Source organism: Staurois parvus, unplaced genomic scaffold, assembly GCF_062004578.1.
Source record: "Staurois parvus isolate SC_StPar_1 unplaced genomic scaffold, SC_StPar_1.0 ptg000003l, whole genome shotgun sequence".
Lineage (NCBI taxonomy): Eukaryota > Metazoa > Chordata > Amphibia > Anura > Ranidae > Staurois > Staurois parvus.
Genome location: NW_028317799.1, coordinates 1,791,851 through 1,804,117, shown reverse-complemented (window position 1 = coordinate 1,804,117; position 12,267 = coordinate 1,791,851). Strand labels below are relative to the sequence as shown.

The window sequence follows — 12,267 nt, the reverse complement described above, 5'->3', positions numbered from 1 at the left end:
GTTTCTGGATTTTTTATCTTCTTTGCTCTATCCAAAAAAAAAAAAGTTTTACCTTCCCATACACTTTAAAAGTAGAACTATAGCCAAATATTTTTTCTATCATTTCAGATAGAGTAAGAGAAGGTTATAACCTTTGTAAGTTTTTTTTTTTTTTCCATCTGTGTCCCATTGTGGAGATTTCCCTTCACTTCCTGTGCCGTAGCCAAAACAAGAAGTGAAAGGAAATCCCTCCAAAGTGAAGGAAATCACTGGGTGTCCCCATTGGAAGATTTTTTTCCTCCAGTCCTGTTCTGGTGACAGAATTTGGGATTTATGCTCACTCTCGGTGATAACAGTCACCAGGACAGATAGAGAGGGTGAATCTCCCTAACGGGGATGCAGACAGCAATGAAGACCCGACCGGTGCTCTAATTCCTCTTCACTGCACAAAACTAAAAATTTGTTTTAGATGGAGTTCCACTTTAATAACAATAATGCTTAAAGCTTTTCACAATTTTGTCTCTCTAGTGCCTTCCTTTTGGGGATTGGTAAATTCCGCCTGGAATCTATGTGCAGTTGGAAAGAGGCAGTCTCCCGTCAACATAGAAACCAGCCATATGATCTTCGATCCCTTCCTAACATCGCTACGCATCAACACAGGTGGAAGGAAGGTAAGCCTCCATTGTGCACCACTGTGGAAGTAAAAATAATGCTCTGGACAAATAAATCTCTTAAAGGGGAACTCCTGGCTAAAAAATATTAACTAAATACAAGAGTTGTGTGGTATTTATTACATTTTGGTGTGCTTTGGGTATTTCTGTGCAGTAATCCAGTGTGAAACTTTGACTTCTTGTAATAAAGACCACTCACTGCTGCTCTCTCTCCTTGTGTAGGCTGACTGGTCTGGTTTCCGCCCCCCCCCCCTGTAGTTTTCAGCAGGCAGCCTGTAGTGGGTAGAATCTGCTAGGTCCTTCCCCCAGCTCTGCTCTCCTTGTGCATGCTGATTGGTCTGGTCTCTGCCCTTCCTGTAGTTTTCAGCAGGCAGCCTGTAGTGGGTAGAGCAGGAATGGGCAAACTACGGCCCGCAGGCCGTATACGGCCCGGCGGACCTTTTAATCCGGCCCGCGGAGCTAGGCTCCCGCTAGGCTCCTCTCACAGTCCGCCCTGAAGACCGGTGTAGCATGAAAATCTGTCTCCTATGAGGATCTGTCCCCCTCGACGTATCTGCGCATGTGCCGGAGATCGCCGATCGGCTGCTAATGCCTGAAACTGGCACATGCGCAGATACGTCGAGGGGGACAGATCCTCATAGGACACAGATTTTCATTCTACACGGCGAGAGGAACGCGCGGAGCAAAGGTAAGTGAATTGACACAGGGGGGACTTGGGGACTTAATATGGGGGATGAATTACTATATGGGGGATGAATTACTATATGGGGGATGAATTACTATGGGGGATGAATTGCTATGTGGGGGATGAATTACTATGGGGGATGAATTACTATGGGGGATGAATTACTATGGGGGATGAATTACTATATGGGGGATGAATTACTATATGGGGAATGAATTACTATGGGGGATGAATTACTATATGGGGGATGAATTACTATATGGGGGATGAATTACTATGGGGGATGAATTACTATATGGGGGATGAATTACTATGGGGGATGAATTACTATGGGGGATGAATTACTATGGGGGATGAATTACTATGGGGGGATGAATTACTATATGGGGGATGAATTACTATGGGGGATGAATTACTATATGGGGGATGAATTACTATGGGGGATGAATTACTATGGGGGACGAATTACTATATGGGGGACGAATTACTATATGGGGGACGAATTACTATATGGGGGACGAATTACTATATGGGGGATGAATTACTATGGGGGATGAATTACTATATGGGGGATGAATTACTATGGGGGACGAATTACTATATGGGGGACGAATTACTATATGGGGGACGAATTACTATGGGGGATGAATTACTATGGGGGATGAATTACTATATGGGGGATGAATTACTATGGGGGATGAATTACTATATGGGGGATGAATTACTATATGGGGGATGAATTACTATGGGGGATGAATTACTATATGGGGGATGAATTACTATGGGGGATGAATTACTATGGGGGATGAATTACTATATGGGGGATGAATTACTATATGGGGGATGAATTACTATGGGGGATGAATTACTATATGGGGGATGAATTACTATGGGGGATGAATTACTATATGGGGGATGAATTACTATATGGGGGATGAATTACTATATGGGGGATTAATTACTATGCTTACTATGGGGGAATATTACTATACTTACTATGGATGACACATACACATCATTCATCTACTCTTGGTCTGGCCCTCAGGTCCAATATATGAACCCATTGCGGCCCTCAAGTCAAAAAGTTTGCCCACCCCTGGGGTAGAGTGTGCTAGGTCCCTCCCCCAGCTCTGCTCTCCTTGTGCAGGCTGATTGGTCTGGTCTCCGCCCTTTCCTGTAGTTTTCAGCAGGCAGACTGTAGGGTGGAGCCTACTAGGTCCCTCCCATAACTCTGCTCTATCTCCTTGCACAGGTGGACTAGTCTAGTCTCTGCCCCCTCCTGTAGTTTTCTGCAGCTGCTGATTAGTGGATTCTGACAGCAGCAGCTGCTGCCAATGTCGTGGTATGGGGTATTTTTTCCATTCACCTTATTTGTGTGGATGGAGGAATCTGTTTTTTTTTTTTCTTTCGGCCTATAGATTCTTCTATTGATTCTTAAAGCAGCACCCCCCTGGCCATCCCATGCACCCGTGTAAATGTAGCCCTATACTTACCTATCCAGTGTCTGCTACCTTCCCTCCATTCCAGCCCTGCAGGCTCCTTTAGTGACTTTAACTTTTAACACTTTTGGGATTGTTCGAAGGCCATGTCCCCCTGCCACATGGTTCCTTCCTCTAGGCACTGTAGTAATGTAGCAGTCAGATGATAGAACCATGGCCTGTAGCAGGGGACACAGTCATCCGACACTCCTAGAAATCTCAGATGCCGAACACAGTAAAAAAAAGGCAACACCACTAGAATGGAGGAGAGGTAGAAGACATGGACCACTGAAGAGGTGAGTAAACAGATGATAATAATATTGAAGTGTTATTCTTGTAGCACCAAAGTCTATGACAGTGTTTCTCAGTCAGGGTCCGTTGGTACCCTGGGGTGCAATTCTGGTTGTTTCAGGGTGCCTCAAGCATGAGACCAAGTTTGCCCTGGATCATACATGGCATGAGAGGATAAGGGGCCTCTAAACCTATGATGGGAGACCACTGAGTATATGATGGGGGCCTTGACTATATGATGGGGGCCTCTGACTATGTGGTTGGGGACCTCTGACTATGTGGTTGGAGACCTCTGACTATGTGGTTGGGGACCTCTGACTATGTGATTAGAGACCTCAGACTATAGGATAGAGGCCTCTGACTATGTGATTGTTGGCCTCTGACTATATGATGGGGACCTCTGACTATATGATGAGGGGCCTCTATTTGATGGGGGACCTCTAACTGTAGGATGGGGGGCCTCTATGTGATGTAGGCCTCTGGCTATGTGATGGGCGGGTGCTCTAAGTGATGGGAGGCTTCTGGTGTATAGGGTAGACTTTGATGCAGATGGGAGGACTCTGTGATGAGAGGACTCTGTGATGGAGGGGCCTCTGACTATGTACTGGGGGGTTCTGATATGAGGGGAAAACCTTTGACTTGAAAGGGGGTCTCTGATGTGATGGGAGAATGTCTGATGTGATGGTAAAACCTCTGATGTGATGAGAGACCTCTGATCTGATGGGGAAACCTCCGATGTGATGGGGGAACTCTGATGTGATGGAGGACCTCTAATGTGTTAAGAGGACCTCTGTTGTGTTGGGGAACCTCTGATGTGAAGGGGGGACTCTAATGTGATGGGGGACCTCTGTTGTGATGGGGGACCTCCAGTGTGATGAGGGACCTCTGATGTGATGGAGGACCTCTGATGTTATTGGGAACCTTGGATGTTTATAGGGGGACTTTGATGTGATAGGAGGACTCTGTAATGAGGGGCCTCTGACTCTGCAATGGGAGGTTCTGATATGAAGCGTAAACCTCTGATTTGAAAGGCGGACCTCTAATGTGATTGGGAACCTCTGATGTGTATAGGGGGACTTTAAAGTGATGGGGGGGCCTGTGATATGAAGGAAGAACCTCTGACATGAAAGGAGGAGCTCTCATGTGAAGGGGGTGCTCTGATGTGATGGGAGAACCTCTGATGTGATGGAGGACTCTGATGTGATGGAAGGACCTCTGACATGATGGGGGAAGCTCTGATGTGATGAGGGACCTCTGACGTGATGGGGGAAGCTCTGATGTGATAGAGAACTTTTGATGTGATGGGGGAAGCTGTGATATTATGGAGGGACCTCTGATGTGATGGAGGAAGCTCTGATGTGATGTGGGAAGTTCTGATGTGATGGAGGAAGCTCTTATGTGATGGGGGGACCTCTGATGTGATGGGGGAAGCTCTGAAGTGATAGGGAACTTCTGATGTGATGGGGGAAGCTCTGATGTGATGGAGGGACCTCTGATGTGATGGGGGAAGTTCTGATGTGATGGAGGGACCTCTGACGTGATGGAGGAAGATCTGATGTGATGGAGGGACCTCTGACTGATGGGGGAAGCTCTGATGTGATGGGGGAAGCTCTGATGTGATGGGGGAAGCTCTGATGTGATGGGGGAAGCTCTGATGTGATGGAGGGATCTCTGATGTGATGGAGGGATCTCTGATGTGATGGGGGAAGCTCTGATGTGATGGAGGGACCTCTGACGTGATGGGGAAGCTCTGATGTGATGGGGGAAGTTCTGATGTGATGGAGGAAACTCTGATGTGATGGGGGAAACTCTGATGTGATAGGGAACTTCTGATGTGATGGGGGAAGCTCTGATGTGATGGAGGGACCTCTGATGTGATGGGGGAAGCTCTGATGTGATGGAGGCACCTCTGACGTGATGGGGGAAGCTCTGATGTGATGAGGGAACCTCTGACGTGATGGAGGAAGCTCTGACGTGATGGAGGGACCTCTGACATGATGGGGGAAGCTCTGATGTGATGGAGGGACCTCTGACGTGATGGGGGAAGCTCTGATGTTATAGGGAACTTCTGATGTGATGGGGTAAGCTCTGATGTGATGGAGGGACCTCTGATGTGATGGAGGGACCTCTGATGTGATGGAGGAACCTCTGATGTGATGGGGGAAGCTCTGATGTGATGGGGGAAGCTCTGATGTGATGGGGGGACCTCTGATGTGATGGGGGAAGCTCTGATGTGATAGGGAACTTCTGATGTGATGGGGGGACCTCTGACGTGATGGGGGAAGCTCTGATGTGATGGGGGGACCTCTGATGTGATGAGGGAAGCTCTGATGTGATGGGGGGACCTCTGACGTGATGGGGAAGCTCTGATGTGATGGGGGGACCTCTGACGTGATGGGGGAAGCTCTGATGTGATGGGGGGACCTCTGATGTGATGGGGGAAGTTCTGATGTGATAGGGAACTTCTGATGTGATGGAGGAAGTTCTGATGTGATGGCGGGACCTCTGACATGATGGGGGAAGCTCTGATGTGATGGGGGGACCTCTGATGTGGTGGGGGAAGCTCTGATGTGATGGGGGGGCCTCTGACGTGATGGGGGAAGCTCTGATGTGATGGGGGGACCTCTGACGTGATGGGGGAAGCTCTGATGTGATGGGGGGACCTCTGATGTGATGGGGGAAGCTCTGACGTGATGGGGGGACCTCTGACGTGATGGGGGAAGCTCTGATGTGATGGGGGGACCTCTGATGTGATGGGGGAAGCTCTGATGTGATGGGGGGACCTCTGACGTGATGGGGGAAGCTCTGATGTGATGGGGGGACCTCTGACATGATGGGGGAAGTTCTGATGGGATGGGGGGACCTCTGATGTGATGGGGGAAGCTCTGATGTGATGGGGGGACCTCTGACATGATGGGGGAAGCTCTGATGTGATGGGGGGCCTCTGATGCTATGGAGGAACTCTGATGTGATGGGGGGACCTCTGACATGATGGGGGATGTTCTGATGGGATGGGGGAACTCTGATGTGATGGGGGGACCTCTGACATGATGGGGGATGTTCTGATGGGATGGGGGAACTCTGATGTGATGGGGGGACCTCTGACATGATGGGGGAACTCTGATGTGATGGGGGGACCTCTGACATGATGGGGGAACTCTGATGTGAAGTTAATTTCCTTAGCAAGTATCAGTTACATTTTTCACATTGTAGCATACTTTTAAAGCATGCCAAGGCTAACAAATAGGTTGAAAATCGTTGGTCTGTTAAGACGTCTAAAAAATACAGGGTGTCCATACTGCAAGTCACATGACTGGCATCTATACATCGAAAATAACAACAAAAAACAAACAAAAAAAGCTGGTCTGGGGGAGGAAAAAAATAACAAAAGATGCTGTTTTCTATAATTCCTTCAAAACGGCCATTTCATTAAAAATTCTCCTCGGTATCTGGTAACATAGTAACAGAAAATCAGAGATTACTGAGCTTTCGCCATCTGTGCAGATTAATGTTCCTAAAACAAAGCGCTACAGATGAAAGAATGGATTTGCAGATAAAGGATAAAAATATCAAATAGTTGTTGATTTTGCGCCCAGTGGGTTTACGCCTAAAAATTGGAATCATATTACTTTGAGATCGGGCCGCTATCTCGTTCTCTATAAAAACGCTCGTCTCAAAGTTAGCAACGGGACGCAGGAGATAAAACCATTCATGTTTATTAATGAATGCACAATCGAACGGCGTGTAATCCGCCAAGGATGTGAAGCGCTGGCCACGCCAAAGCTGACATTCTGATCTGGAAGGGTTAAAGTGGAGCTGAAGTCAGCATGTTAAAGCTGAACTGGATTTTTTGGCCACTACGATCCTTGCTGTCTTCTGGATCCCACTGCCCTGCTGTATAGTAACCACAGGGGGCGCTCACTCATCACTGGAGCCATTCAGAAAACACTTTCTATTTTCCCAGCGAATGCAAAGCTTTCTCTAATTGGATGAGGAGGAGATTGTAAAGTCACTGCCCCTCCTCTCTACTTTGTCCAATTAGAGAATGCTTTGCATTCACTGATTGGACCAGGAGATTGTAAAGTCACTGCCCCTCTCTTCTACTCATCACCGGAGCCATTCAGAAAACACATTATATTCTCTCAGTGAATGCAAAGCTTTTTCTGACTGGATGAGGAGAAGATTGTAAAGTCACCGGAGCCATTCAGAAAACACATTATATTCTCTCAATGAATGCAAAACTTTCTCTGACTGGATGAGGAGGAGATTGTAAAGTCACTGCCCCTCCTCTCCACTTTGTCCAGAGAATGCTTTGCATTCACTGACTGGGTGAGGCAGAGCTTGTAAAGTCACTGCCCCTCCTATCTACTTTGTCCAATCAGAGAATGCTTTGCATTCACTGATAGGACAAGGAGATTGTAAAGTCACTGCCCCTCTCTTATACTTTGTCCAATCAGGATCCCACTGCCCTGCTGCATAGTCATCACAGGGGGCACTCACTCATCACCGGAGCCATTCAGAAAACACTTTCTATTCTCTCAGTGAATGCAAAGCTCTGATTGGACAAGGAGAAGATTGTAAAGTCACTGCCCCTCCTCTCTACTTTGTCCAATTAGAGAGTGGTTTGCATTCACTGATTGGACGAGGCAGAGCTTGTAAAGTCACTGCCCCTCCTCTCTACTATGTCCAATCAGGATCCCACTGCCCTGCTGCATAGTAACCACAGGGGGCGCTCACTCATCACCGGAGCCATTCAGAAAACACATTATATCCTCTCAATGAATGCAAAACTTTCTCTGACTGGATGAGGAGGAGATTGTAAAGTCACTGCCCCTCCTCTCTACTTTGTCCAATCAGAGAATGCTTTGCATTCACTGATTGGGTGAGGCAGAGCTTGTAAAGTCACTGCCCCTCCTATCTACTTTGTCCAATCAGGATCCCACTGCCCTGCTGCATAGTCATCACAGGGGGCACTCACTCATCTCCGGAGCCATTCAGAAAACACTTTCTATTCTCTCAGTGAATGCAAAGCTTTTTCTGACTGGATGAGGAGGAGATTGTAAAGTCACTGCCCCTCCTCTCTACTTTGTCCAATCAGACAATGCTTTGCATTCACTGATTGGACAAGGAGATTGTAAAGTCACTGCCCCTCTCTTATACTTTGTCCAATCAGGATCCCACTGCCCTGCTGCATAGTCATCACAGGGGGCACTCACTCATCACCGGAGCCATTCAGAAAACACGTTCTATTCTCTCAGTGAATGCAAAGCTCTGATTGGACAAGGAGGAGATTGTAAAGTCACTGCCCCTCCTCTCTACTTTGTCCAATCAGAGAATTCTTTGCATTTACTGATTGGACAAGGAGATTGTAAAGTCACTGCCCCTCTCTTCTACTAGGTCCAATCAGGATCCCACTGCCCTGCTGCATAGTAACTACAGAGGGCGCTCACTCATCTTCCGGAGCCATTCAGAAAACACTTTCTATTCTCTTAGCGAATGCAAAGCATTCTCTGATTGGATGAGGAGGAGATTGTAAAGTCACTGCCCCTCCTCTCTACTTTGTCCAATCAGAGAATGCTTTCCATGCATTGAAAAAGTGCAAAGTGTTCCCTGAATGGTGCCATGCCAGTCAGCTGTGTCCCCACTTGGGAGATTTACACACATCCCCCCCCCCCACAGAGGGATTTTTTTTTTTTAGGCGGGGCGATCTGTAAGATGATTTTCTTATTTGTGAGATGGAAATGTTGCCGGTCCTTCCCCCTGTGTAGTGCTGGAGGAAATGTATGCTGTGGATCTCATGAGTCAGACGCTGTTTGGCAGCAGGCGGCTTCCTTCACACATGACGGAGCCGTGTCCTTGTCGCGGGGCCAGTGAGCAGGCGGCTGAGGGATGAGTACACGTCTAACACTCATCATACAACAATGAGGAGGGAGGTCAATCAATTCCTCCCAGGACTTAAACCCAAAACTTAAAATTGGAATTTATTAAGGCTTAGTGATCGTTGGCGTTGGCTGCATTAGTTTTCATCTGATGATCCTGCCAGTAAGTCTGTTGATTTTCAACAGAACATGCTGTCCTGCAGATGTAAGGAGTTAGTGTTGAGGCAAACCCTTTACCACTGGCAGGGGTGCTTACAATGATCAGCTTTTATTTATTTATGTAAAACCATAGAAAAGGTACAGGAAGTTCCCCCTTCCAAATCTTCCTCTTTCACCACCCCCACCCCCACTCACCTCCAAGCACTGTTCCTTGGTTTTCCTTGATTCCACCCTCTACCCCAGGGGTCTCCAAACTTTCTAAACAAAGGGTCAGTTTGTGGCTGGGGGGGAGCGGACTACAGCCATCGGGAGTAGATAATATCCTGACGACAGGGGGAATAAGCCATGCCCCTTCTTTGGTGTCACTGGGAGGAATCGTGCCCCATAATTGGTGACATTGGGCCCCATTGTTGGTCATTGTGAGGAATTGTGCCCCATTTTTGGTGTCAGTGGGAGACAGTTTGCCCATAATTGGTGTCATTTGGAGGAATTGTGCCCTATAATTGGTGTCATTGGGCCCCAGTGTTGGTCATTGTGAGGAACTGTGCTCCATTGTTGGTGTCATTTGGAGGAATTTTGCCCATAATTGGTGTCAGTGGGAGGAATTGTGCCCCATAATTGGTGTCAGTGGGAGGAATTGTGCCCCATAATTGGTGTCAGTGGGAGGAATTGTGCCCCATCATTGGTGTCATTGGGCCCCATTGTTGGCCATTGTGAGGAATTGTGCCCCATTGTTGGTGCCAGTGGGAGGAATGTTGCTCATAATTGGTGTCAGTGGGAGGAATTGTGCCCCATCATTGGTGTCATTGGGCCCCATTGTTGGCCATTGTGAGGAATTGTGTCCCATTGTTGATGTCAGTAGGAGGAATTTTGCCCATAATTGCTGTCATTGGGCCCTATTATTGGTCATTGTGAGGAATTGTGCCCCATTGTTGGTGTCATTTGGAGGAAATGTGGCCATAATTGGTGTCAGTGGGAGGAATTGTGCCCCATTGTTGGTGTCATTTGGAGGAAATGTGGCCATAATTGGTGTCAGTGGGAGGAATTGTGCCCCATTGTTGGTATCAGTGAATTAAATAGTGCACCAAGGGCCGGATAAGAGCAATCAAAGGGCCGTATCCGGCCCCCGGGACACAGTTTGGAGACCAGTGCTCTACTCACCACCCAGTTCCGAACAAAGTATCATTTTGTGTAAGTAATTGTATGGAAATTGTTAATGATATTAAGAAAGGTAGTAAAATAGATCCCCTGTAGCTAGCAACAATGGACCCCCCCAGCAACAATGGATCCCCCCTCCAGCAACAATGGACCCTCCCCAGCAACAATGGATCCCCCTCCAGCAACAATGGACCCCCAAGCAACAATAGATCCATCCCAACAACAATAAACTCCCAACAGCCAACATCAAAAGACCCTCCAGATGCCATTCCTCCCTCAACAGTAAATCCTTCCCAGCAAGAACCACCCCCCCCAGCAACAATACACCCCCCTTAAGCAACAATAGACCCCCACCAGTAGCAATAAATCCCCCCAGCAACAACAAAGCCCCCCAACAACAATGGACCCCCCAAGCAACAATAGATCCATGTCAGCAACAATAAACTCCCAACAGCCAGCATCAATAGACCCTCCAGAAGCCAGATCCCTCCCTCAACACTAAATCCGTCCCAGCAATATAAGGATTGACCCCCCCAGCAATATAAGACCCATCCCCAGCAACAACAGACCCCCCAGCAACAATATATACCCCACCAGCAACAATAGATCACCTCCAGCAATAACAGACCCCCCAACAACAATGGACCCCCAAGCAACAATAGGTCCGTCCCAGCAACAATAAACTCCCAACAGCCAGCATCAATAGACCCCCCAGTAGCCAGATTCCTCCCTTAACAGTAACTCCCTCCCAGAAAGGATTGACCCCCCCAGCAACATAAGACCCATCCCCAGCAACAATAGACCCCCCACCAGCAACAATAGACCCCACCATAAACAATATATCCCCTCCAGCAACAATAGATCCTGCATCAACAATAGATCCTGCAGCAACAATAGACCCCCACAGCAACAATGGACCCCCAAGCAACAATAGACCTGTCCCAGCAGCAAAAAAACTCCCAACAGCCAGCATCAATAGACCCTCCAGCAGCCAGATCCCACCTTCAATGCTAAATCCCTCCCAGCAAGGATTGACCCCCCCAGCAACAAAAGACCTATCCCAAGCAACAATAGACGCCCACCGGCAACAATAGATCCCATCCATCAACAATAGATCCCCTCCATCAACAATAGATCCCCTCCAGCAACAATAGATCCCCTCCAGCTACAATAGACCCCCCTACAATAGACCCCCAGCAGCAACAATTGATCCCCCAGCAGCCAGTATCAATAGACCCTCCAGCACACCCCAGCACCCCTTGTTAATACATACATTCAGTGCTGAAGGTGCCGGAACTGTGTTCCCCCTGAAAAAAAATCCCTGGTGTAAAACCCTTAGTCCTGGTTCACACTCCATGCATTTCAGTTGCTTTTTATCTGCATTCAAAACGCACAGACAGTAGGTGATATGGTTGTCAATGTCATAGTTCACATCAGTGCTTGCAGTTCCAGTGCGTTCCAGGTGCAGAAAAAAAAGTAGAGCAGGCTGCATTTTTTTTGCACAGAACTGTACTGGAACGCGGTAAGACGCACATGAACGCACTGGAACGCACATGTCCCTATTTCAATTGAGAAAAAGAGGGAAAAAATTAACTGGAATGTATAAACAATGCATGGGAACACATCAAAAACGCATCAAGAATGCACATACAAAAACACATTCGGAACGCATCTGAACTGCGTTTCTATATTGTGAACCGGCTCTTAGTCCAAAATGAGCTGCTGTCATAACCGCACAAAGAGGAGCTCCAGACTGGGTCTAAGGAACTGGGTCCAAGGAACTGGGTCTAAGTAACGGGGTCTAAGGAACTGGGTCTAAGTAACTGGGTCTAAGGAACTGGGTCTAAGGAACTGGGTCTAAGGAACTGGGTCTAAGGAGCTGGGTCCAAGGAACTGGGTGCAAGGAGCTGGGTCCAAGGAACTGGGTCCAAGGAACTGGATCCAAGGAATTGGGTCCAAGGAGCTGG

At 47.8% G+C, this 12,267-nt stretch overlaps 1 protein-coding gene across 2 annotated transcripts in view; it reads left to right on the top strand.

The window, feature by feature from the left end:
• Nucleotides 1-12,267, top strand: part of CA10 (carbonic anhydrase 10 (inactive)) — a 308,288-nt gene that overhangs the window by 206,760 nt on the left and 89,261 nt on the right. For both annotated transcript variants that reach the window (XM_089671805.1, XM_089671887.1), the window contains one exon: nt 508-650. In XM_089671805.1, the coding sequence (XP_089527931.1) occupies nt 508-650 (143 nt within the window). The remainder of the gene's footprint in view (nt 1-507; nt 651-12,267) is intronic.